Consider the following 27,692-nt stretch of genomic DNA (forward strand, 5'->3'; position numbering starts at 1 on the left):
AAGTCACAAAGATCCCAGAAGAACATCAAAAGAACTGCAGGCCCTCTAGCCTTAGCTAAGGTCAGTGTTCATGACTCCACAAAAAGAAAGAGAATGGGCAAAAATGGGAGTCATGGGAGAGTAGCAAGGTGGAAACCCCTGCTAACCAACAGAAACATCAATGCTCATCTTACATTTGCAAAAAATCTACTGGATGTCCCCAAGGCTTTTGAGATAATGTCCTATGGACAAATGAGTCAAAAGTGGAAAAAGTTGGGTGACATGGGTCCTTTTATGTCTAGCTTAAAGCAAATACAGAATTTATACAGTAAGAACATCATAAAAACAGTCAAAAATGATGCTTTGCTACCTTGCACCCTGGACAATGTGTAATTATTGCAGGAACCATGAATTCTGCTCTGAACCAGAAAAGTTTAAAGGAGAATGTCCGGTCATCTGTCCATGAGCTGAAGCTGAAGCATAATTGGGTTATGCAGCAAGACAATGATCCGAAACACAAAAGCAATCCAAAACTGAATAGCTGAAAAGCAACAAAATTAAAGTTTTGGAATGGCCTAGTTAAAGTCCTGACTTGAACCCAATAGAGATGCCGTGGCAGGACCTGAAATGAGCAGTTCATGCACAAAAATTGCAAAGAAGCGTGGGCTAAATGTGAAAGACTGATATCAAATTGTAGTGGTTGGTTATTGCTGCTAAAGATGGTGCAACCAGTTATTAAATTTTGGGAGGTATTACTTTTTCACATGGGTGGTATGGGTGTTTGATAACATTTTTAATTAAATAAATGAAATAGTAATTTAAAAAATGTGATTTGTGTAGGTTCCCTTTGTCTAATATTACATTTTATCTAAAGATCTGAAACCATTAATTGTGATAAATATGCAATAATAGAGGAAATCAGGAAGGGGGCAAATACTTTTTCACAGCACTGTATACATACAAAGTCAGCTAAGAAATTTATCATGGTAATATGGGAGCTTAATTAAGGCTTGTACTACATACTGTATATTTATATTTTATTATACTTTAGAGGTTTTGTACTGCATGTGTTACTTTATGGGTTTTTGAGAGACTGTTCATAGCCCACAGAGAAGTTTAAATGATAGTACTATTGCTACCACCATTATTATTACTGCTGTTACTACCATAGGCATAAGTTCCACATGTCACTGGCTCTTTTTCAACAGTCATGGGATGTAAATTTTTCTGTTAAAAAAAGTTCCAAAAATAACTTTAAACACCACTAAGGCTGCATGTGAAACGGTCCTAGGACCATATGTAAAAAAATGCTTGTGTATGTATGATTTCTGGGTAACATTTGCTGCTGTTCCAATAAAAACCATTGTTTGTTTCTAATTACAAAAATGTGGCACTAAGGACCATGTTAGACTACCATGGGATACCATGTTCAAATGAAAGGCTTATGAAAGCAGTTAGACACAACTTCCCCCGGCTTTGCCATAAACCACTCAGGCAGTTTATGATAATAGAAGGAGGTTTTGAATGCTGGGGGAAGATATTTATTTTATTATTATTTTATTTAATCCGGGGAGACACAACATCTCCCTCAGTTCAGAGACAGGACATGACCCAGAATGGCAAGACATGAGTTTGCCCTACACTGTTCCTTAAAAAAAGAGCAGGTGCACAGAAAATTAAGCATTAAGATCAAATGACGCATGGTAACGACTCATATCATGATCATATATCGTTCATCAACATAGTATCTCATCTCTTCACCTGTGTGTAAAATAACATGTATTTTTCCTTGATTGCAGAGCTCAGGAGTACAGTGACAGAGGGAAGCTACAGTGGGACCGTGTGACAAATAAGGATCAGACAATGCGACCCAAGTGTGTCCCTTGTGCACGTGCTACCCTCAGCTGTCCTCACTGGCACGCTGGTGAACTCAGAGTGTGCACCAGGACACCCCCTTGCACGGGGGTGACCGCGCTTGTGAGACACAACTGGCGCATATGCTTTTGTTTGGGTGCACATGCAAGGGGAGAGAGACGGGGGCTCCGCTGATGCGTAAAATCATCAGACGGGCTGGAGAGGAGCTTTTAACAGGTTCCAAGGACCATGGCTTACTTTTTAAATAAAACATAAACAAGGAAAAATATCAAACCCATTAATCTTTCATTAAGCTAGCCGGATAAAAAAGAATCGCTTAAAGTATCATTCGTTACCATCACTGAGAGAGCACAAGCCCCCCTGCTAACATCAAAGGGTTCTCAAAAGAAAAAGGGAGAGAGAGAAAGTCAGTTAACGGCGTTTGGCTGGGAACCAGCTTGTAGTTCAGTTTTAATTTTCTCTGACTCATAACGGGGACGAGGAAATAGAAAAGCAGGACTAGGAGGTTTCAGAAAAGACCAGACCTGTTCTGAAAAAAAAAAAAAGACAGAAGAAACGCTCACGTGTCGGGTAAACAAACAATGCAAGGAGATTCAGCGATTGCTCGGCATCTCTTTGATTCCCTCGTGCTCCTGCGTCACATTCTGGGATGAGGGTGCTGGGCCGGGAAGTGGCGGGTGATATTTCAGGCGATATTTCAGGTTACTCTTTATGACATCGAGCTGCGCTTCGACATTTCATCCGTTTACCGCCATTTGGCCATTCATCTTCTTGGGCGCTATTTGGGTTGTGGGGTTGTGTATGTACATGTGTGTGTGTGTGTGTGTGAGTGAGAGAGAGAGAGAGAGAGACAGAGAGAGAGGAGGGGGGATTGTTTGCCACATACTGGCTTCTGGAGGCAATCACATATTTCAGCAGCCCTTCCTTTTGAACCCCTGCCACAAAGCATCATTAAAAATGTAAATCAAATATGCCATGCCACTGGTAGGCAAAAGCCACAATTATGACTGCCAAAAATGTGAAATGCCAGCCTTGGTTTCGCTGACAGAAGCAATAGGGGAGCACTTAATCTCATCACACCTGCGCAGGGCCGATATGATCCGAATCAAGCAATCTCTTTGTTGCTGATCCAGTGAGGTGGGCAGGTAGCGGGAAGCGACGCGGAATCGCGGGGGCGGCCGCGCGGGCGTACGGCCGCCGTCGCGTCGGGAACAGACGAGCGTGTTCCCGATTTCCGACCTCTCGGGGGCCCGGATGCCCCCTCCGATCGGGAGGTTCCCCCCCCCCTTGTTTGACTGCGGCGCCGCATCTCTGCGAGGGGGGCGTCGAGACGGAGCCGTCGTTCGGTAATTGAGCTGAACACATCGGCGGATGAAAAGGGCAGATGAGCGGGGCGCGGACTGCCCGTAGCGTTAATGAACAACAAGATCAGACGTTAATTATCAGGACAATGGACTCATTAGGTAATTATTTAACATAGTTCATTCAGCCCCGCATATCCCCCTCCCCCCCATTGAAATTGCAGAGCACAAAGCAATCGACCACCGACACAACACAACAAAAAAATAATTACAAACTAGCGCTATCATACATCATGGTCATTTAATCGCCATCATTAACCTGTAGACTAATGTTTGTAGGATAGGTATGCTTTATCAAACTCTACACTGAACATAGACCTATAGGTGAATACAGAATGATTTTTCTCTGCACAAATGATACTAGTACCATTTCAGAGAGAACGAGGGCCCCACTGTCAGTCACAAATGTACCATAAAGTATATGTTCACTGTGTCAGAGGTGATATTATTTTGAACAGTCGCTGTGAAGTTGATGGGTCTGCGCTGCCAGAATTGTCACAACCTGTCCGGGAGTTCACAAGCAGTTCAACAGAAACTTCTTCCCTCTCCTTTTCCACTATGGCACAAATGTATTCATATCCGTGATATGATATGACAGTTTACTATCACCGTAACCCGTCATTTGTAAGCTGTCGGATAACAGAATGACACTCGGTATGCATAGTTTCATTTAAAATAAAAATAAAAAAAACAAACAAAAGAAAAACAAATAAGAATTTGAAGTGATAGATGGCAAAAAATGTTTTATGCTGATATGCTTATTTCAACAATATTCCAGTACGATATCTTCTCTCCCCATGGTCCTCCTTTTAAAGCATTTTTTTCTGAGTCTGGCCTTTAATGTGAATGCAGCCATTTTCTGCCGTCGGTGACATCTCCTGCCTTTTCTCTAACTTTTATTTTTGGTCTCCTTTTTTGTCGTTTGAAGATGGAAGAATGCCTTGGCTGGGGTGTCAAGTAGGTTAATAACATGCAGTGGATTAAGGTTTCAGTTTAGTTCCACACGCAGCTGAATCATAGTGTAACTGATTTATGCGGAGGAAAATAACAACTAAAACCTCTTTTCGATGAGCTTGAGTCTCGTGCGGCACCCTGTGCATCCATGGGGGATGTGAAATTGTAATTCAGGTTAATATTTGTGTAGGGCAGGATAGGGAAACGTATGGAAATGTATACTCACCAGACCCTACGTATTTCAGACGAAGTCATGCTTCTTACAGGATTAAATGTAGCCGGATGATTTCCTTTTTATTTACAGCCAAAGCACTCAGTCTGACCAGAGCTACAGTATGCAGTGCTGACACCATTCAAAGCAGCCTTCAGAACCAAACTCTCCAAGCTTCAGATGGCTTTGCTTGTGTTTACTCTGCTCAATTTTTCACACAGTCTGTTCCAGATATGTGCAACGTAGGCCACTCTTGTAATAGTTAGGATTTTGATTCACATGGGACAGTTTGTCTATTTTCAGTTGGCATGTTCAGCAGTAACATACTGTATATCTGTGCACTGAATGATTCCATCTCAGAAGATTTAGTCTGTTAAGTCATCAGCTGGCTTTTAAGATGCTGGTCACAGTGGGACGGTTAAACATCATTTAAAAGTGAGACTTGTGAAGTTTTTGGAAGTCTGTGAGTTAAAAGAAACTGGGCTCTTTGAGGGCTCCACCAAGCACAGAGGAACTATAATTGCTATTGCTCTTTTCATTTTGTTTTTCTTATCTAAACTAACACCACAACATCCACTGTGACTGGAACACTCAGAACTTGAAAAGATGGTGATATTATTATTCAGACTTTCAAGATATAAGATGTCAGAACAGTGATTAAGGGGAAAAAAAGGTCAGATGTATGGGGAATCACAGAACATTTGACCGCAAGGGTCTTTTCTTTTTCTCTGTGAAGACTGAGCGGGGGAGCAGCTTGTGTACACCCTGGCTAAATGCTAAATATTTTAATTGGCCTGAAGATGTTACAAAAGTGTGTTTTTGGTACAGCTCTCCTTTGTTAATCTGGAGATGTGATGTTTTGGGACAAACAGGGGATAAAACGAGAAGGTCCTGTTGCTAATGAGATGCTGAAGCGGTGGGAATGATGGTTTTAATTACTGCCGAGGACTGCCGCAAAGAGGGATCGCTGAAGAGCATGCTGTGTGTCTTGGGTTGGAAGTTCAGACCGATGCCAGTCATGCTGAGCCTGCACGCCTTTGATGCTCACTTCGTTTTTTGCTTCAGCCCCCCCCCCCCCCCCGCCCCCCCCCCCGCCGCCTCCCCCCCACACCACCCCCCCACCCCCCCACCCCCTTCCTCCTTATTAGATTCTTGCTGCAAGAAAATGCTTCAATGCACCTTTGTTCAGAATCATGCTTCGGATAAGGAGAGGCATAAAGGGCAAAACCCCAGCCTAAAACCTGACACAGTTTCGGCGACGCAGAGAGCAACTTTATCTTTTGTGGCAGCAAAATCAGAAGCACTTCCTTTGTGGCAGGGCTTTTTGTCAGATTTTTTTTTTGCGAGGAGAGAAGGGGTGTGTGCGCTGGCTGGGGTGGGGGGGGGGTGAGGGGGGAGCAGGGGGTGGCGGAGGCTGGGGGGATGAAAAGCTTGCATCATCAGGGTTGGCGTCAACGTATCTGGCGGCGGCTGCGTCAAAGCGCTCCACGCCGCCCCCGAACCGACCGCGAGCCAAAAGCGGAGAGAGAGAGAGAGGCGAAATCGCCCGGTTTCAGGTTTCCTGCGATTGGGTTGACCGCCTGTGCAATTAAACATAAACAATCTTAGAGGATTCCCCCTCTTCTTCTTGTGCAGCCCCGATACCGAGCGCCCGCCTTTTTTCCCTCTGAAAGGTACAGAGGCACAGATAAATAACCAAAGGCACCGTGTGGGAATGAATGGCGCTCGGCTCACGGTGAGCCCAGCGGGAGGGTGTTGCTACGCGTCCGCTCTGTGTTCCCCTGCAACCCAGCTGTGGCCCGTCTCTTTGTTGACTTTAGAAAGATCACATGGCGTCCTATTGGAGACCTGCTCGGAGGGGGGGAGCCCCTCTGCAGGACATTTTTTCTGGTCAACATTAACTCCTCCGCTCATGCGGTTCTTCCTCGCCCCGGTTTCAACACACGGAACGGCAGAACAGCCCGCTCGTGTTTACACTCGCAGGCAAAGCACATTCTTCAAGGTGCATGGAGAAGTTTGTGATCTGTTGCTCTGTTGTCTGAGTGTAGGCTTTCGCTTTGCCCCTGTCTGACCCAAGGCTGTGTGTTCCTTGTGTCTACAGGTCTCCCTCAGAAACATACTGGATAGATAAATCATGTTCTCTCTTGTTTTGGCAGGTGAAGCTTCCCTCTCCTTCCAAAAATGGCTTGTAAACTTGAGAGGGAGAGAAGAGAAGATGTCTGTCTCCAATCAAGTGTGTGACACCTACCAATTAGAGAGGTAAATTAATGAGTATAAATTTTTTAAAGTTTTTAAAAATTAGCAGTAAGGTACAAACCAAACAGACTATCCTTTGGTAGTGCTTGTATCGTGGTGTTACATATTGCTTGTGTCCGACACTGATAATATCTTGTGCAGAAAAAGCAGAGGTTGTTTCAATCCTTGTAACCTTGGGAGGGCTTGAGGTTTATCCGTTGCCTTCTTTCAACTAACAACTCCCAAAACACTTTTAGCCTTCAGCTGAGGTGAGGATTTAAACACAACTTGTGTTTTTTATCCATTGACAGCAAAGGGATTGCTTCTTTGCCAAACACTACTCTAGAAGAAGGAAGTAGTAGTTGCAAACATTTTAGCACTGTGCTGGAAGTGAATGTAGTCTTCGTGTTGGGAGCACATAGGGAGCTTCACCTTCATCCTCTGAGAGTACTCTGATGTAACAGTACAATGATAGAGAGTGAAAGGCTGGTTTCAACAGAGTCTGCTGCTGGCTACGGGGGGCAAATGACCATAGAATAGAAGACAAAACATGGCGGGATGAATTACAGCATCCTAAACAGTATGATACTTGCACTTGTAACTCCGGCTGAAATTTGTGGACTCTTCCAATACACTTGGCCATGAGCCAGTGACTATTTCCTCATCTACTGCCTACAGTAGAGAGTTAGCACAGAATGGATAGGAAGTGTTCCTCTCATTGATGACAACGGGTAGCGTATCACCGGGGTCATACAGTAAAGACCAAGGCTCGACCCCGAGGCTTCGGGGCTCAGTCTACGTAAGTGCATTTATCAACTACGCCTCTTGGCAGCACTTTACATACAATACATTGCTTTATATTTTGTCATTTCACAAGGGCCATGGTGTTCTCATGGTATGAACAGAAAACAGTAGCGGGATTGTTTCGCCTCAACGGGAGCACATTGTGAACACAAGGCTTTCCTGCCATTGTCCCAGCAGGGCTGTGACGACACGACATTCAGTAAATACAGTCTGTAAACCAGTGTTTCCAGTTGTCGATGCAGAGAAGCCGTATTGCTGCAGGTCAAGGCTAACGGGATAAAGAGCACATCTCTAATACTGCTCCATTCCCCATTTCCAAGGGATTGCTGGGCAAACCTCAAAGCCATATCAGACAAAAGCAAACATGATCCGGTCCTGCAACTGCTGACCCAGAACTCTAAATCAAATACTTACACCCATTACAGCTCAAGCTGTCCATCCAGTCACCGATCTCAACGGAGTAAGAAAACACCGCCATTGTCTACCGGAAGAAAACGACAAAAGAGAACCAACCTCAAGGTGTACAGTGGGATAAAATAGCTTCAGCATGAGCAAGTTACAATGTCTCATTTTTCCACGTTGAAATTTCCATAAAAGTGTACAGTAGGAGATAACCAGACTTAGCCAGTGAGTTATAGCCCTTTCCCCCCCAGTGTGTGGCTAATCTGCCCAGCACCCTGACGGTGCTCTGATAGCTGAGTTCTGTCATGATTACTCAGTCTCCCTGGTCCTCCCAGCTCGCTCTGCTGACTGTGGGCTCACAGGATGCTTGTCAGCTAAGAATAAAACATTTGACATAAATTGGGCTTTTGCTGCCAGGTGTAAAGTGAACCACACTTAACCACCAGTGTGCTGTTGTTACAACTATAAACCACACTGAACCACCAGTGTGTTGCTGTTAAAACTATGAACCACACTGAACCATCAGTGTGTTGCTGTTAAAACTATAAACCACATTGAACCACCAGTGTGCTGCTTTTAAAACTATGTCAAAATTGTGCCTGTGTGTATTTAAAAACACTTAGCAGAGAGAAAATTCTGCCCCCACTTCCTCTGCTCTTTGCCGAAACTTCAAAGCTTCCCTGCATCTAAAAAAGTTAATTGAATCGAACTCTAAGTACATCGAGCGAAAGAAAGGCTCATAATCTGAGCTTTGGGCATGACTAAACCTGAAGATATTTCCTTGGCCTTCAGGCATAATGACTGTGCAAGGTCGGCGACATGATTATTTATCGAATGAAACAGATCAATTTGTTGATCAATATCTGCATTATGTAACCTGCTTTTCTCTCAGAGTATTCTCTCCGATTCCTAGGTGAATGAATTTCGGAAATCATAGATAATGCACAGGTATAGATCATTTATGAAACCTATTCATCAACTCAGGAGGCATCACTCTTGTTTACATGACTTATTTTACATGTTTGAATCACATAAATTTCAGATGGCCCATATGCATTTGCCAGTAACCAAATATGTCTATGTACATGTTATGCCTGTACAGAAATGGGCGAGTTTTGATGATGTCCACTTCAGACATTGTCAGCTTTTTGAAGGATCTTTATCTTTGCATCCATTTGTTTCCACTTATTAGTTCAAAGACGCTCCTTAATTTTGGTCAAGGCCACAGTAAGTGGAGATAATGGTGCTATTTAGGGCTTTTAAAGATTAAAGGCAGAAACCCTTCAGTTTATCATGGATGGAATGAGCCTTTTCCATGTGCGTTCTCTGTTTGGGAAGGCTGCTGTATTTAAGTCATTCAGCTTTTGATTACCCCCTTCTTGAAGACTGAAGTAGGCGGGGTCTTTGTGCATGGATACCCAAAGATTTGGATTTATTTTTATAAGCCTTCATAATTAACATAACTTAGCTTCCAAGAAAATAAATAAATAAATAAATAAATAAATAAATAAATAAATAAATAAATAAATAAATAAATAAAAACCAGCGCATTCATATCTGCATTTACCTTGAAAACAAGACTGGGGACATTATGTGTTTGCAAGCGTGAGGTTGCCTTACCGTGACTACACTGTGAATCGCTGCAGATGTGGTTCAGTCACATTATTTCAGCAGAGATCTACCGAAAATCCCCCGCAGCTGCTAGCACATTAAGACACATTAAAGTGTCATCGGTTTACTAATGATGACAAACAAATAAACTTGGACTACGATCTAGAGCTTGACAACGGTTGACACATTTTTCCTGTCAGTTAAAGTGGGTCCATGCCACACTGTTGATCCCACACAGACTGGGCATGCTGTTATTGACGCTGACACCGACGAAGACAGCAGAATACCGGCCGCGCTAAAACAAAATTAATCACACTTTTTTTTCAACGCCTCGTCGCGTGCTGCATGATATGGACAAATTTCTGTTGTCAACCTGCATCTTTTAACGGATTAACAATCACTTAGCCAGGTTGTTTGTGTTGGCTTTCTTGTTTCATGTTCGTGCTTTGAAATACGCAGAAAAAAATCCACGGCGTTAATCTTTTCGCCTTGCTCTTTCCCAAATCATAGAACCAAGACTGTGTCCTCATAAACAGACACGGGCTTGATCTGCTGGTATCATTACGGTTTAATGGTGATATGCTCAGGTAGGATTTCAAAGGCACGCACGCTTTTTTGTTAATTGTTTATTCTGTCCGGGCTGAGAAAACAATTTTCATAACTTGAGAGTGACAGGGGCGTGAACAGCCTGCGAGTGAAGGACACGGTTCCGTTTCACCAAGGGATCTTGCCGATACTGAAGAGATTAAGTTCCACAGCAGGCGATAGAGTAATCTAATTTCCATAACCCGCTTACTGATGCCATGCCACAGTACCCTTATTATTCAAAATTCCTTCTTGTTCTATTTCTGTAATCAAATATAGGAGCTTCACGATTCCACTGCTGTTGGGGTGGTTGATTTTATTCTGCTTTCATTCATATATCATGGCTGAAATAGGGTTATAACCAGCAAAAACAAAACACACACACACACACACACACACACACACACAAAAAAAACTAATGTTGTAACCACACACGTCATCTGACAGAAAATGACTTTTACCGCATCTTTAAAAACCTGTTTTTCTTGTCAGCGAAACAGATCCCAAAAAGTACTCTGTTGAAAGCTGCAAAGCTTAGCCTATATGTGGTTACCAGAGGGAATACTGATAGCAACTCAATGTGACAGGCAAAAGAAATCTATAGATTATTTTTAATCTTTCCCTGTGGACACTTCTGTGAAAGCCTTTGGCAAAAAATCATGCCACATTCCATAAACTGATATACTGAGACGTTTCTTTTAAATTCAGTACTGATTCACAAACACCAAAATGACACGTATATATAAAATATTAATTACTAGTACAGCTACTTTTACTACTAAGACTATCATTTTTGCCACTGTGGTTAAATCTATGGCTATCAATACTATGCTGACTACTATTACTAGCCTATAATAAGTACTGATGCATAAATTATGAGCCTTGATAAGCAGAATGGCCTGTTTTCATCATTAATGAATTGTATGATTATTATAATTGTTATTATCATCGCTGATGGTGTTGCTGTTATATTTTCTACGATGATGATGATGATAATAGTGATGAAGATAAAGAGGAGGATGATGATATTATTATTATTATTATTATTATTATTATTATTATAACATTAAGAACACAAAGTGTCTGGTCTTGGTTGAAAGCCCCCGTTTCCTGGCCTCCCTCATTTGTGTGTGGAATGGATGTCTCGCAGTGGTTGATTAGTGTAAGTGTGGGATCCAAGCTGCTGAGAGCTGCAGGCCCAGCTTGAGGCCTGAAACGTATTCATCAACTTCCCTGGCAGGGGGGCACCTTTCTACGCTTGGTCCCACTCTGCCCGCTGCTCGCTCGCTGCCTCGCTTTTCTTCTGTAGCCCCCCCTCTCTCTTTCATTTTCACTCGCTCTTTTTGGTCTCAGTCTTTGTTGTTTTTTCCCCCCTTTTTTTCGGGAAGGTGGAGGGGGGGCACGTTTGAAAAGAAACTTTTTCAAAAGGTTTTCATGTGTCCAGTGGCTTATCTCATTCCAATAAAAGGTGTGATGACGAGCAAGAAAAGTATTTTCAAAAAGCCATGCTTATTTAATATTCCTTTTGACTTTTCTTTCTCTGATGCAAATGAAAATACCAGCTTCTTATTAATCATCGCTTATTTCTTGGTTCTGAAACCCCCCTCCTGGTACTGTAAGAAGAAAAAATATATTAAGGATTTTGAATTTATGAGCATAAAATCTGAGTGTTTCCCTTCTTTAAAAAGCCTTGCTCCTCCAAAATACATTGAGCACTCATCATCAGAGTCTAGTGCAGGAATCATTTGGGCTCTTGAAGCTAATGCTAGCCTATATTTACTCAGGCAACAGACTGTGGATTTGACTGTAAGTATTAGGCAAAATTATAACATAAGTGGGTGGCTCAAGCAGGTGGGTCGGAAGCTAAAGTGGTCTGACGGTTCTGATGTCACCAAGGGAATTGTAGTCTAAAAGAGTCTAAAAGAGTCTAGCGAAGGACCTGAGATAAACAGCATTGTGGACGGAGATGAAAATATCTCTGCTGCTGTGTCTTTTGAAACCGCTCCACATTGAGACATGAGAAGGTAATAATTACTTTAATTATGATCCAGAGTCTGCTGATAGGCATCTTTCTGAAGATGAACCCCAATTGGACTCGGCCCAAATGCACATAAAGAGAAGAAATAAATCTCTTTAAGTTTTAATGAACCATTGATAAAAAAGGGAGGGGGGGCTATGTTCATTCTCTCAGTGTAACAGAGTGCTGGAGAAATTACAATATCTTTTTTGCGGGGTTAGTTTTCAAACTTGTGATGTTTCTCTTTTTCATAATAATATAAAGAACTTAAAAGATCTTAAAAGATGAATCTTGGTAATGGATTAGCACGGAGCATAGCGAGAGGCTTCTGCTGCCAAGGAGATATAAGCACGACTTCAGGGAAACAAGAAATGGCCACACTTGGGAGGAAACACTGACTGCGAGGGCTGAAAGAGCAGCACAGTCTCTCACGCAAAATCAACACAATCAGCATACTGCAATGAAAGGTCACTGAGTGAAGCGGTTCAGAGAGCTGATATGTGACATTCAGTAATATGGCATTCTGAATGACAATGTGCCCTCATTACAGCCAAAACAAAAACCACCAATGTCTTTGTGGAGTTAGAGGTTCATCACTCTCTCTCCATGATAAAAAAAGGCTGAAATCCCAGCTTTGGTAATGGGCATCACCTTCATGCAAGCTGACCCTTACATTGCAGGCCATTAAAGGGGGGGGGCATTTACTGTGGTGTACAGTGGACATTTTCAGCGGTGTGAAAATAAACAAAAATTGAGCAGATTTATAAAATTGAACAAAGATAGAAGAACCCTTCTCAGCGGCTTAGCGACATCCATACGCAGTTTCGCAGTGGTCACTCAGTCACATGCGTCAGTAGTGTTTCTGACGTTCCCACATCTACGTGGAGAAGGGCCTCTCTCATTCAAGGCGCAAATTAGCTGCACTTTCATTTTGGTGTGTGCCCCGTGGTGCTGGTTCCCATGCTGGGTTTTAAGGAATGAATGAGTTTTTGTTGGATGCCCACGCTTAATACCAGAGGCAAACATAACCCTTCTTTTTCTTTATCAGACCCGCTCTCTCTGTTGAGAGCTACTCTCACAGTCGTTACTTTCAATTTCCTCTCTGAATAGTTATTTTCTCCGATTACATTTTAAAGACTACAATTTCATTTTTTTTTTCAGACGAGATATAATCTGACGGGATTCTAGGGCAGTGATTCGGCAATTTTGAAGCCTTAAAACATATTTAAGTGTTTCACAGAAAGTCTTTGCCTGTTTTTAAGTACCATACTAATTTGATGCACACAAGAAGCAGCTACACTAAGACTAGAGAGGATATAATCCTCTCTAGCAGACCAACTGCACTGACCAAGGTCTTAGTTTCTCTGAAAAATGGACAAAAAGGAATGACAAAATAGCAATGCTAGATTCTGAACATTGCTACGCATCAGTAAGGAGACATCACTGAGGGCCAACCAACCCATCCTTTGAGTGACAAAAGGGGTATGTTTACGCATCGGGGAACACAAGCCCATTTTACATTGTGTTGCCATTGGGGATGAGTTCAGTGCTCCAGGTGTTGCAACAGCACATTCTATACAGTATTCATTTCTCATTTGCATTTTATAGATCTTATAAAATGTGTCAGCACTGTTAATAGAGAAACACTTGGCATCAAAAGCCCCAGGAGAACAAAATGCCATTATGCTTGCCTTCTACAAGATGGTTCACTATTTTCCCCTGCTGAAAGGATTAAGGTTCATAACTGTGTATTACCCATGTGCTTGGCTAGCTGAAGTTTGTTTATCACAGTGTCTTTCTTAACCTATCTAGAACTCACTTGTGAATTGTGTTTATAAATGCAGCAAGTAAACTTGGGGAATGTGAAAAGGCATATATACTTGAATACTCATGGGCACTATTTTTTGCAGATCACTGGTACCAGAAATAAACACTTACCCCAGTTCAAAATGTCTGACGTCCTCTTCTCATATGGTAATGTGTAGAAAGGTTTCTGGGATTTGTAGTTCACCGAAGGGCGCAGACTTGGATCTAAAACAAACAATAAAAGGAATAAAGAACACAAAGAGGTGAATATTTAAGGTAATGACAATGCTTGGAAATGTGCATCACCCTGTGCTAAAATCTTTTTTCTTTTGCATTTTTTAGAGTCTGATTCCTCCTCTCCTTTTAAGGCAGGTAAACAGTGACTGGTGCAATTCCTATCAGACGTGTCCCTCAGGTCTGAATCTGTAATCAGTCTTAGATCTCAGACATGAAAGACTAACGTACATCTTCCTTAGAATGCCCTCTAAGGTGCCAAGTGATTTTTTTTTTCGTTTTTTTTTTTGAGGACCGAGAGTGAGAGTGGGGCGAGATGAGGGAGAGAGGAAAAATTTAATGGTGGCTCATAATGTGGGCATGGTAATGTACCGGGAGAGAGGCAATGTGTGACTTTGCCGCAGAATCCTCAACATCTGAATCATTAATCTTTCAGCAAACTCAGCAGGGGCGTCGAAACAAGGAAGGGAACGACAAGCCCTGCACGCTCTTTAGGAAACTTGTTGGCTCCCTAAATTGCAGTTAAAAACTGGCCTCTGCACACAACTGGTAAATAATAATGCTCCAACTTGGGTGGTTTATGAGATGACACAAATGAGGATTGACAGGTTGCAGCTGCTCAGATTCATCATAATGCACAAATACACACCCGAGACACCAGTCTATCATGCAGCTATTGCCCAAATCTCTCTTTTAACATAAGTGCCAACCAGAGAGGCAATTAAATTTGTTTAAAATATGGTGTGACACAGCTGGGCACAGAACCCACAGCCTTCTGGTGTAAACAGGCACTCAAAATGGAAGGTCACATAACCAAGAATGTGAATCACAACAGATCTGACATAGTGAGGAAAATAAATGTAAAGCACCTTTGTATACAAAACATTGCTGATGTTTTTGTTTTTTTTTGCCCTGCAGATTAAACCAGCTGTGGTTTGGACCCAGGTGCTCAAAGGACTGTCCGAGCATACAAACTTCAGGCTGGGAACATCCAAATGAAAAATGAGTTATGGAATTGGCATTCTTTGATCACATCTTTTAAATGGTTATTTTTTACATTCGACCAAGCGCAACCAAGCAGCATGGTGTTGCGGCAAATAAAACCACAATTGAGAGACCTTGAATTAACAAATATGCCAATTTATCATATTTGCGTAAAATCACACAAGAAGATACTGGCCTAAATCCCCGTGGGCTTCCAGAGAAAATTAGAAGGAAAATCCACTTTGAATTTGTGCTCTTGCTGATTCATGTGTCTCCCAGTAAACTCAGATGTTCTGGGGTCCACTGATGTTGTTTCCATCAAAATACAAGGAGATGAATAAACAAGTGACTGTGGCACAGTAGGGGAACTTCTATCTGCAAAACCCAGGCAATGGTGAACGTACAGGGCTTAAAGGTGTAGAGCACATTAGGCACACACGATTAGCTTTCTTCTTCCAGTGGATTCTAATGCATTCATGCAAAGGCACTGCACATTGTATTTGATACACGAGACTGTTTACTACACTACATTACTTTTTTACTCTCTCTATTTAATAACAAAAGTAGAGAGAGAGAGAGAGAGAGAGAGAGAGAGAGAAAGTGCGCGCTCGTCTGTCCACTTAAAATTCCTAATATAACATATTCAGATGCTTTTTATCCAAATAGCGTGTTTTTATTTTTTTGCAGAGGCACTCTCAATAATAGACACAAGTGCCTTTATACACTTACTTTTTTGTTTGTTTTACAAAAATCAAGTAACACGAAAACACATCCCGCAAAAAGCAATTCCCAGTTAATAATTTTCTCAGTGCTGTCATGATTTGAGAGGTTTATAAATTCCTGGCTACGTATTAGTCATAAAACATTTTCCTACCTCAAAAAAGAGCTGCAATACAAATTTCAATTGGAAAGGTAGTTAAAAAAAAACAAGTGACCTAGTTAAACTAAGATGAAGAGAACATGTTAGAAACTCAACAAATTTATAAATCATTTGCCATAGCGACGTGGCCAGCTCGGTAACTGTGAATGCACTTGCTATAACGGTGTGAATAAAATTGACATTAAGAAACGAAATCCCACCGCTGCGATTTAGAAGTCAGGCCATTCTTCCGGCGCCATCTAGTGGAAAGTCATCATGTTGCTCTCGACGACAAGTTGCAAAGTTGCAAACTGCGCACAGTCAGTTGCAAAAATCTTCATGTGCACAGTATCCGTACAAAAAAGTAGATCCACTTAACTTTTGAAACCAATTTACCTATGAACAAACAAAACTATCGACATTCTTTCTGCTGAATATTAATAATAATGCAAAATTAAGTAGAAAAATTAGTGTAACATCATTTTACATCTTATGCAGCAGACCACTGCTGTATTACACGCGTAGGGATACTAAGATTAACGAACCAATGGTTGCCTTATAACGACGGGTGTGGTTTAATTAGTGTACATTCCAAGTTTTTTGAAGGCGCACAACGAGGAAAATTAGAAGTTCATCATCTTACGAGGTATTATAATATACAATACTGTATTGTTTATGTTATATGTATATATCATAAAGTGAGCGTTCACTTTACAAATTTTATAGCTGACTAGTTTAAGTTTGTCAAACGGAATGTTTATTAGCTCAAATTTAGCAAATAATTGTAGATTTTCTTTATTAGTTTCTAGCTACCTAACCTTTAGAATAATTTCGCCTGGCGAAAGTAATTGCTGATTACATAATTCACTTAAAGTTTACAAAATGGCATGGAAAACAGCTGCCCTGTCAGCACATTGGGCAGCTTGGTAGCTAGCTAATGTTTACGGCCTAACCACGTGTATAGGCCTCTAGTTAAGTAGCAATGTGGTCAATTTCATACGGTGAACGTTGTCTAATGGCAATACAATTTAGTTTTGAACTTAAGGCACGGAAAAAAATAGGGCAAATCTTAGTTTCTTCATTACAGAATGACCGGCCGAGCTAGAGCTAGATCGAGGGGACGAGCCCGTGGACAGGAGACCGGGCCTCCAGGAGTGGTGAGAATCTTCCACATTTCTATGTAATTAACAGTTCCGACTGAACCGTGGTTAGCTGTGCCCAGTTTCTTGAAGCACAGCAGCGCATTTTCTGAAACGGGTGACGTGCCATATAATCTCTATTTTGGCGCTCCATGTTTGTTTTGCAGGGACAAATGTGTATTAAACGTACCAATGTTATTTCAGCCCCCATCGGAGGAGCCGGCGCGGGAAGTTCCTTCAGAGGCCGGTGAGCTGGTGGGGCGTGGACGGCAGAGAACAGCTCCGGGAACTGTTGCTAAGGAAGGTAGCAAATGTTGGCTATAAATCTTAACTCTTGTCCTGAGCAGGATTGTTGGCCAATCACGTAGCTAATTAGGGGTCCAAGCAGCGATTTTTATACTGTCTGTGCTTGAGATTTAGGTTGGTACTATGCAGGCAACAAGTAGTTCCTTCTGAAGTGTACAATGACACTGGCCCACCTGCATGTCCAAACTACAACCAAATTTATTCATGCCACCACCACAATTGCACTGCCCCACATAAAATGCATTGTCAAAGTTATCATTTTACTATTAGGTAATATTGGACATTTACATGAACATACCACAATCTTTTGAGTGCACAATCGTGTGGGTATCATGAATGGACGTGCTTAATGTAACAAAGTTCTCAAAAGCAGCAGATTAACCACATTTCATGTCAATCAAGTGGACCTGTCTGTCAGAAGCCATAGGGAACAGGGATGAAAATAGGAAGGATTAGAATTTTAACCAATGTGTTTTTAAAATTTTAACCTTGGTTTCCTACTAAGACTATCATTGTTGCGTCGTCAGTGAATACTTATAATTTGACATCTGAAGTATTGGCTACTAAGTTAAATTGGTAAAAATACAAGGCAGTAGTGTTTCAATTAAGTGTATCAAGAATCCACATCCACACTGGTATAACTAAAATAACAATGGGAAATGAAGAAGTTTAGCTTAAGATATAATGCAGTGTATCTGTGATCTTTCAGGATGCCCATGGCGTTCTTCCCACTTGGGAATCTTGCTGGCAGTCAAATAATGCTTCAGTCAGAGAAGAAAGAACAGTAATCTCATGCTATAAAGTACAGACATCTGATGCTTTCTAGAAAATGTTATACTTCATAGTTTTTTGGGTACATTTTAAATATAGTGCTGAAATTCTTCATTTGTGATTTTAAGTTGGAATTGGTCAGAATTTACTTATCCAAAGTTGACCAAGACCAATCGCTATTAGAGCCTGTTCAGAATAGTAAGCAGAAACAGTATATTTAGATCTTTGGGGAAATTAGATTTTCTGTTATATGAAGTTCTGCTAAGAGAACATCAACAGAAACTGCTCTTTTTATTCAGTTTATCAGTTAATAAGAAAAACCACGCAGTTGCTTGAGAAACAGCCCTGTATGTAAAGGGATAGGGGGAATTTTAGGTGACGGAAATCCCCGGCACACAGCAAGGTCGGCTGATTACCATGGCCGCGTTTGTGGAGTTCTCGCCGAGCTCACGCGTCTCTTTGTGCTGCCCTTGCGCAGCCATCTTCCAGATCTCGGCTGGCTTCGCGCAGGTGAAGATCGGGGAGAGGGGCGGGCGGCGGCGCGACTTTCACGATGCCGGAATCAACACCCGGCAGGCCATGGAGCACGTCAAGGAGTCCAAGTCCGGTGCGTACGCCGCCCGGCTCTGTGGGGAGGACGGGCGCGTTGCACCGGCGCACGCTGAACGCGGCCGACTCTCTCTCCCAAAGGTGTTTCCGGGGCTCCCATCGAGCTGAGGGCCAACTTCTTCCGCATCCTGTCCCGGCCCCAGTGGGTGCTCTTCCAGTACCACGTGGACTACAACCCCCCCATGGAGTCCCGCCGCCTGCGCTCCGCCCTCCTCTTCCAGCACGACGAGACGCTGGGCACCGCGCGCACCTTCGACGGGGCCATCCTCTTCCTCCCACGCAGGCTCCACAACACGGTGCGGCATCCCGCCGCTCCGTCCCCCGCACATCCGTCCCCCCAGCACGCTGTTCATTAGTGTTTCCTAGCTCAGAGTGAGAGTAACCAATGGGGAACACTATATGATTATAGTTTAATGGGAGGTAATGCACATGTGCAGTGTTAATTAAACTCTAGCAGAGTACTTAGGAGTCCGATCGTATGTACTCTGTAAGAGTCGATTTACCACGGAACATGATACTGTGCTAATGTATTGCGGTAAGAATTGTTGGGATTGTAGTCCCTGTCCGGAGCAGCTGTGCAGACGATGTAATGCTGTAAATGCGTGTGGTGTGCAGGAGACGGTGCTGCACAGTGAGACCAGGCACGGCGAGAAGGTGAAGATCACGGTCACGCTGACCAACGAGCTGCCCCCCACCTCCCCGGTGTGCCTTCAGTTCTACAACATCATCTTCAGAAGGTCAGGCTGGAGCCTCCCTGCAGCTGCTCACCGGCCACTTTAGGCAGTCTTCCTTTAGGCTATGAAAGGCATCAGGGCAGTGACACGCAGAGCCCCTGCGTGCTGCATAGAGAAACCCCATAAATGTACTTCTACTTACAGAGTGCTGAGGATGCTGAACATGCAGCAGATCGGCCGCCATTACTACAACCCCAGCGACCCCCTCAACATCCCCCAGCACAGGTTTGTGTCGCTCGTGGGAGCACAGGTTTGTGAGGAGGCGACATAGCTCAGGAGGTAAGACCGATTGTCTGGCAGTCGGAGGGTTGCCGGTTCAAACCCCGCCCTAGGCGTGTCGAAGTGTCCTTGAGCAAGACACCTAACCCCTAACTGCTCTGGCGAATGAGAGGCATCAATTGTAAAGCGCTTTGGATAAAAGCGCTATATAAATGCAGTCCATTTACCAGTCCATTTAGGTTTGTACTACACACACCGATGCAAGAGTGACCCTGCGGAACTGTAAATTCAGAATCCCCGGTGTAGGTTTTATAACCGTACACTTGTTTTGAACGGTAGGCTGACGATCTGGCCGGGCTTCACCACCACCATCCTGCAGTACGAGTCGAGCATCATGCTGTGCACGGACGTGAGCCACAAGGTGCTGCGCAGCGAGACGGTGCTGAGCGTGATGGGCCGGCTGAGGAAGGAGTGCGGGCCCGAGCACTTCCCCGAGGCCTGCACCAAGGAGCTGGTGGGGCTCATCGTGCTCACCAAGTAAGGCACGGCCAATGGAGCAATTAGCACCCTTTCTCTTCTGTAGGCTGATACTGAGAACTGTGTTGCCAGATTCACTGGCTCGTAATGGGTGCTGAAGGTTAGAATTCACAAATGGCTTCTGTTGGATTGAAAAGAGGTGAGGTGTCAAACGTGTTAATGTTTTGAAGCTGTTGTCATGCTAGTTCTGAAGGTCTGCAGTGTGCAGGTTTCTGAGGTTTTGGACTCTAGGTGTGTGAACTCTTCAGCCAATCAGGTACTTAGGTCAGTCAAGTGTTGAAACACACTGCTGCCCCCCAGGACTGCAGTCTGACAGCCCTCTGTTAGAGACACTAAGTATTCTGATGAGTATGACACTTGATTATATCCACGCAAGTTTTAACATGTTTCAAAAATATTTTTTTGGAATTTATGCTGGTGTACAGAAAAAGGATGTTACAAACAATGTGGAATTAAATTTTGTACGCTGTATTTGCTCTTCTAGGTACAACAACAAAACATATCGAATTGACGACATCGCATGGGATCACACCCCAAACAACACCTTCAAAAGGGGGGACTCTGAGATCTCCTTCAAAAACTACTACAAGACCGTGAGTGCACCTTGGAGTCCCTGCTCGACCATGCCATGTATTCCATTTTGTTTCCAGTCAGCTGTTGCCAAGTTACATGTGTGAGACATCTTAAGCCCCAGGGTGGGATTGAGGGTGAGATTGCAGTGCAATTCCCAGTCATTGTTTTGAATGAACCAGCTAACTTGGCTCTCTGTATGAAAATGCTGATCTAAGCTCTGGAGTCCCTCTGGAATAAAAGCATCTGCCAAAGATTTTACATAAATTAATTTTATCGTAATTTACAACAACCATTGCTGTCTGATTGCACTTAGAAAGGAAAAGTCTATGAAGCTTCATTAAAGTGAACATTTTAGGAATTGTTGCAATTTTTTTTTTTGTTTTCTTTTGTTTTCTTTTTTCCTGTTTGTAACCACCAAATTTCAATGTTCGTACTATACAGCAATACGGTCTGGACATCACCGACGGGAACCAGGTGCTGCTGATCAGTCACGTGAAGAGGCTGGGCCCTGCGGGAGCTCCGCCCCCTGGGCCTGCCATGCTGGTGCCTGAGCTGTGCTACCTGACAGGTGGGTGTGGTCTAAGTCAAATTCAGGAAGAGTCAGTAAACGTGACACCTTTACCTGGCCCCCAACCACAGGCCTGCCGTGCTGTTTGAGTCATGTTTGAGTCTATGGGGCTATATTAGATATGTAGCCATGTAGTGGATGAGATATTGGCTAAATGTTCTTGAAAGGGGTAAAAACACAGGATTTTTCTGAGCGTGTTGTGGGAATCCCCAGCCTGAATGAGTCGGCACATTGCCTGCTGCTTCCCTGACCTCCCCGTCACATTTACTGACCCCCTTCCCTTCACTCAGGCCTGACAGACAAAATGCGCAGCGACTTCAACATCATGAAGGATCTCTCATCCCACACCAGACTTACACCGGAGCAGAGAGAAAACCGACTCAGCCGCTTCATCAACAACATCCACAAGTATGACTTTCCCAAGGCCGACACTCAGTTGTAATTGTTTTAAGGTTAGCTGTTGTCCTTTGCGGCCTTTAATTGGAGTGATAAATGCTTTGAACTGCCTTAAATTAGCTGCATTAGTATCACCGATTGTGTCATGGAACTTTAAATGGTAAAGTTTGTCAGCCCTGGCCCTCAGAATCCACTGTGTAAAGATGGCTTATGTTCAGACAATTCAGTCAGCCTCTAGAGAGACGGGATGTGCGCATCCCATTATGAAAGAGACGAGGGAGAGGTGTTTGTGCCAATTAAGGAAAAGATGAACTATTTAAATCTATATTTAATACTTCTGTGAGGGAGCCGATGCTGGTTAGTGCTCATAATTAAAGCAGAGCTAGCAGTGTAGTGCGTGTTCAGTGGGTCCCTGTGACCTGCACTAAGTAGCGCTGCCGTAGCGTAGAGGGAGAGAGCAGGCTAACGCGCTCCCCGCTGCCTCCCAGGAACACGGAGGCTCAGGCGGAGCTCAACACCTGGGGGCTGAACTTCGACAACAAGCTGGTGAACATCCAGGCCCGCGTCCTGCCCGCAGAGAGGATCGTGCAGGGGCCCAAGACGGTCTGTGATGCCCTGGGGGAGAGGGAACACGTGGGGAGGGGTTTTTGTTAAAGCAGTGAAATGAAGCATCCAATTTCTTTAAATGTGTGGGTTTTATTAGGGGTGCACAGTAATACTGGTGTCATAGGGATATCGACCAGCAAGGGGTTAAAACTAATTTAACGGTATTAGCCCGATACCAAGATTATGGCTGTGATGGGCCAGTATGACACAGCATATGCACATTAGAGAGGCAGCTGTTTAAGATACTGTTATATATAATGAATGCATGCTGTAAATGTGCTTATTTGTGATTATACATACAGTGTCAGGGTAATGTGTTTGTATTGTGAAGTCCTTATGCTGTCCTACCCTGTTACCAGTATGAGTATAATCCCTGGATGGCGGACTGGTCGAAGGAGATGAGGGGGCTGCCCCTGATCAGGTCCCGCCCCCTGGAGTCCTGGGTGATGTTCTACACGCGGCGCAACGGCGACATGGCACAGTCCCTGCTGCAGACTCTGGGTCGAGTGTCCCAGCCCCTGGGAATCAAGATGCAGAGAGCAGTCATGTGAGCCATGACTGACTGTGGGGGGAGCCAGAGGGTTAACTTCAGGGCAGATTTAGAGGCTATTGATGCTAAAAAAATGACTTGCCCCTGAGCCTTCCTAAAAAAATACAATTTAAAATGACTGAACAGAAGAAACTGTTCAAAGTGAAATCTTCAAAGTGAAGTCTTCAGTTCAGTGCTTGAATATTTTAGTCAGATGAATATTTTAATGACAGATTTATTTTTGTTTGGGTTAATGCAGTGTTTAATGTCAATGCAGCATATTTACTGAATGTTTAAACAGTACAGTCTGTAAAAGACATCTCACAATCCGTTTGACCTTTCATGGAAATGTGTACTGTACTTGAGTCTTTGTAATCTAATCAAAGAAGTGTTGGTAATTAATTTTGCTTGATATGGGCAAGCAAGGCTGGCAGAAATGACACAGTCTTCCAGACATAAGCATAACTAGCGTTGTGTTACAAGCCTTCCGCTCCAGAAGGCAGTTAATGGCCGTTGTCTTATTTCTCTGCAGGATTGAGTATGACGACAGGCAGGACGCTCTGCTCAGGTCTCTGCAGCAGAACGTTGGCCCGGGTACTCAGATGGTAGGTGTGCACGCAGCCTTATAGAATGCAGGACTGCCATCATGTGGTGAGATTTTAAAATCTTAGCAAAACCCAACAGGCTACACCATCTGCCAGTACTCCAGAACAGGTGTCTATTATTCTATCCATCACAAATTATATACCAATCAAAGGACTGAAATCCACAGCAAAACCAATCCTACATGTTTGTTTAGCTGTTTTAGTCAGTGAGCACACGCCGCTGTCATGACTGCTGTTTGTGCTCCTTATTACGAATTGTGTCTTTGTGATGCAGGAAAGCATCAGAGTTCATTCTGTAAATAACTGAAATAAAACAGTTGTAGTTTGTGACATGTGCGCTTAATCCTTATTCTAGTAATGTGCAGGCCTAAGGTGTTATTTCATGAGGTTTGAGTCTGACGTTAAACGTTGATTCAGAATCGGCTAAAACTTTGACTAAAATCTTGCAAAGGAAACAGATGTTGCATTTAGGTGGGAATTGAATAATTAAAATGGGTGAAAACTCCTCTGTGCTGACCACAGCAGATCAGCACATTCTCCCCCCTGTTCAGGTGGTGCTTCCGGGCGCACTGACCACAACGACCCGCCTCTTCAAGCTGAACGAACCCTGTCTCCCCAGGTGGTGGTGATTCTGCCCACTAACCGCAAGGACAAGTACGACTGCGTGAAGAAGTACCTGTGCGTGGAGTGTCCCACTCCCAGCCAGTGCGTGGTGGCTCGAACCCTCAGCCGGCCTCAGGCCCTCATGACCATCGCCACCAAGATCGCTCTGCAGATAAACTGCAAGATGGGCGGCGAGCTGTGGAGCGTGGAAATCCCGGTAAGAAACGTGTTCAAACACACATGCGAGTAATGCATTAGCATGTACAAAACCTTTTAGCGCACATAAACTAATAACACAACCAATGATTGGTGCAGAACATACCATGGCCAGTCGTCAGTCATGTTACTGGTTTTGCGTGTGCTAAAAGGTTTAATAAATCACAGTTACACTTCTCATACCTCTGAACCCTGCTATGCTCTGTAACTGGCACTTGTTCCCCAGCTCAAGCATCTGATGATCGTGGGGATTGATTGTTACCATGACACCGCTGCTGGGAAGAGGTCCATCGGGGCTCTAGTGGCCAGCCTCAACCAGGGAATGTCAAGGTAGGGGTTCCACACTGGAGTGGGCTCTGCTGGGAGTTACCCCTAGGAAAGGCACTGGTGGGGATTATACTGGTGGGGATAGTTTGGGCGCTTGAAGTTTTACTGTTGAAATTTTTTTTTAAGTAATTTGGCAAGTTAAATGGATGTAAGATCTGTGTTTTTCCTTGGTTTTTCATGTTAAGTCATTTGAAAATGTAATTTCTTGAAAAGCAAGTGTCCCAGTGTACTTGGTCCATTTCTTTCGTCCTTGTGTGTCAAATGCAAGTGAAGTTCCCTTCATCTTCCAGATGGTTTTCCAAGTGCGTGATGCAGGACCGTGGGCAGGAGATCATGGACGGCCTGAAGGTGGCGCTGCAAGGCAAGTTGAGTCAGTGGTCTGGCAGTGTACTGCAGTTCGCTAGCCTGGCGCAGGCTTTGCTACGAGGTGCGGCCCGTGCCTAAAGCGCCTTTTTCCCATCTCCAGAGGCTCTGAAGGCGTGGCTGAAGTACAACAACTGCCTGCCGGCCCGCATCATCGTGTACCGGGACGGCGTGGGCGACGGCATGCTCCAGAGCGTGGTCAACTACGAGGTCCCGCAGATCATGGACTCCATCCGGGCCCTGGGGCAGGACTACGCGTGAGACACACACACACACACACACACACACACACACACACCCCTGCTTTTAGCGCTCGCTCTCTCCCCAGCGATGCCTGGCAGAGCCACGCTAACGCCTGCTTGTCCCCCAGGCCCAAGCTGTCGGTCGTGGTGGTGAAGAAGCGGATCAGCTCCCGCTTTTTCGCCCGGCTGGACGGGAAGCTGGCCAACCCGCCGCCAGGAACGGTCATCGACACGGAGGTGACGCGCCCCGAATGGTACGTGACGCCAGGCGTACGCGCTCGCGGTGCACGAGCGCTCTCAGTGTGGCGGTACGAAGACGTCATCCAGTCCAATTCCTTTCTGTGCTGCGGTGTGGTTTTCAGGTACGACTTCTTCATCATCAGTCAGGCCGTTCGCATGGGGAGCGTCTCCCCGACTCACTACAACGTGGTGTTCGACAGCAACGGGCTCAAACCGGACCACATGCAGCGGCTGACCTACAAACTGTGCCACCTCTACTACAACTGGCAGGTAACAAAACGCTGCGTTCTACATTCTACACTCCTGTCCTGGTTGGTCTTAAAATTATTTACAACTGATATTTTCAGGGTATTTAATGGGTAGTTCACCCTAAGATTAAATTCTAAAAATAATAAATTCTAATTTTTGTAGATCAAAAAATGTCTTGAAACGAAGGCATGGCTTTAATTGATACTGCGACATCTGTCTCAACCTGGGTCCGTGGTTTGAATTAGAATATCTGAATTCATCTGGAGAAATATGAAATGTATTTAACTCCCATCCAAGCCCGTTAGGATTTGGGTCTTCAGGTTGTAACTTGGTGTCCCTCATTAATTCAGGGGATCATCCGGGTGCCTGCACCCTGCCAGTATGCCCACAAGCTGGCCTTCCTGGTGGGCCAGAGCATCCACAGGACCCCCAGCCTGCACCTGGATGACTTCCTCTACTACCTGTAATGGGGGAACGGAGAATTTTCATTCAGCGAGCGCATTTGTTTGAAATTTTCATTTTACGAACACTTGTTTTAAATCCTTTTTATTTTTTTAATTTAAAAAGAAAATCTTTTTTTAAGGTACCTAAAGACTTGTTTGACTGCTTTTTGGGAGCAACGTGATGGTTGGTTAAACGGACTAAAGTTTGTTTCATATTTACTGTTTCAACCCTTGCATCTACATAATGATGCCAAGTTCTTTGGCAGTGTGCGTAACTCAGAAATAGGACACCGAACAGGAATGTAAAAACCTGATTTCAGTTTCTGTTAAGATGTTCATTTGAATGTAATGGTGGACATGTTTGTGTGCACAGGCTTGTTTCGGTGTTTACAGTAGCATTAAAGGTCATTAGTAAAAGGTCTACTCAGTCAGTGGTAGGATTTTTTCAGTTGCTTTGAGCAATATTAGAAAGTTGAGCGGTGTTCTCTTCAACACCGGCGACACATGTATACATGTGAATGTAACTTCATCTTTTCAGGTCGTTGGCACGTATTTCAATTTCTTTTCTAGAAACTTGCAGCAGTTATCCCTGCTTTCGAGTTGGGAAGAGCCATTTATCATTGAGTTACTCATGAGGTGGTATATCAGTATGAAGTATAAGGAAAAAGGTAAAAAGTTATTTTATTGATCAAATGTAAATTAAAAGAACAAGTTGAATTATCTTGAACTAAATGGCACAGTCACCACCAGCAGCACTTATAAACTGAATACTGACAGACCCACACATACATATATATATGTGTATATATAGTTGCACACAAGGGTCTATGATGAGTTTTTTTTTTTTTTTTTTTTTTACTAAAACTACTGATAAGTTGGCTGGCTGAGCCATAATGTCAGCTGTTTCCTTAAGTTTGCTGTTAATCAGTACTTTTAATGGGCACACAAGTGGAAGTATGGCTCCCTTTGAATACCAACCATTGGTAAAGAAGGCCCGTTTTTGGTTTAACAGTGAAAACTCTGGAGTATTCATTTTGCTGCTGGTCTGCCTACTTTTCATTTGCAACTATATTCATCTTTGTTGCCCTAAGTGAAGTTACTTGACTTAAGACGGTTTTGCTAAGGATGGTCAAAAAAACAAACAAAAATAAAACTTTGGTTCTTATTCAGTTAAATTGTGTGGAAGAGTTCTCCAGAAGATAAAGTTGTTTCCTATGTGTATGGTGTACTGAAATGGTGTGAATAAAACCTTTGTTGAATAAGGAATAGTGCATTTCATTTTTCAAAATATAACAAGACAAACATTACAAAATATCAAATTTATTTTGATAAAAAATTTGTACACATGCACACCCACACAGTATTTGATAACCACAAATATAGGCCAATGATATATATTTTTGATTCATAAAGCTAGCACACAATTGCAGACTTTTAAACATGTTTCTGAAGACACCATGGGGAAAGCTTGCACTGTTTGATTATAAATCTTAATTTACA

At 43.5% G+C, this 27,692-nt stretch overlaps 2 protein-coding genes and 1 long non-coding RNA gene across 4 annotated transcripts in view; 2 read left to right on the top strand and 1 right to left on the bottom strand.

Annotated features, from left to right (window-relative positions):
• Positions 1 to 16,167, bottom strand: part of LOC118206445 (transmembrane protein 132C) — a 126,810-nt gene extending 110,643 nt beyond the window's left edge. Inside the window, exons 1-2 of the mRNA XM_035379190.1 lie at positions 16,139 to 16,167; positions 13,973 to 14,065 (exon numbers count right to left, since the gene is read on the bottom strand). The gene's annotated coding sequence lies outside the window, so the exon portion shown is untranslated. The remainder of the gene's footprint in view (positions 1 to 13,972; positions 14,066 to 16,138) is intronic.
• On the top strand, positions 5,907 to 9,375 carry LOC118206448. Its single transcript, XR_004761194.1, has 3 exons — positions 5,907 to 6,382; positions 6,537 to 6,639; positions 7,845 to 9,375. It is a non-coding gene; the product is annotated as an uncharacterized LOC118206448 (long non-coding RNA).
• On the top strand, positions 15,715 to 27,458 carry piwil1 (piwi-like RNA-mediated gene silencing 1). Of its 2 annotated transcripts, none has more exons than XM_035379192.1 (21): positions 15,715 to 16,563; positions 16,991 to 17,074; positions 17,261 to 17,360; positions 18,612 to 18,740; positions 18,824 to 19,038; positions 19,358 to 19,479; positions 19,621 to 19,701; positions 20,035 to 20,232; positions 20,717 to 20,825; positions 21,247 to 21,373; positions 21,664 to 21,781; positions 22,258 to 22,372; positions 22,735 to 22,922; positions 23,437 to 23,509; positions 24,129 to 24,329; positions 24,555 to 24,658; positions 24,946 to 25,016; positions 25,122 to 25,275; positions 25,389 to 25,514; positions 25,623 to 25,770; positions 26,100 to 27,458. In XM_035379192.1, exons 2-21 carry the CDS (start codon positions 17,006 to 17,008, stop codon positions 26,214 to 26,216), a joined length of 2,565 nt encoding a protein of 854 aa, XP_035235083.1. In that variant the 5' UTR covers positions 15,715 to 16,563; positions 16,991 to 17,005; the 3' UTR covers positions 26,217 to 27,458. The 2 variants fall into 2 exon arrangements, with proteins under 2 accessions (XP_035235083.1, XP_035235082.1); XM_035379191.1 differs by having other exon boundaries at positions 15,717 to 16,563; positions 17,005 to 17,074.
• The last annotated feature ends 234 nt before the right edge of the window (positions 27,459 to 27,692 follow it).

The sequence above is a fragment of the Anguilla anguilla genome, chromosome 10 (genome assembly GCF_013347855.1).
Source record: "Anguilla anguilla isolate fAngAng1 chromosome 10, fAngAng1.pri, whole genome shotgun sequence".
In the NCBI taxonomy this organism is placed as follows: Eukaryota; Metazoa; Chordata; class Actinopteri; order Anguilliformes; family Anguillidae; genus Anguilla; species Anguilla anguilla.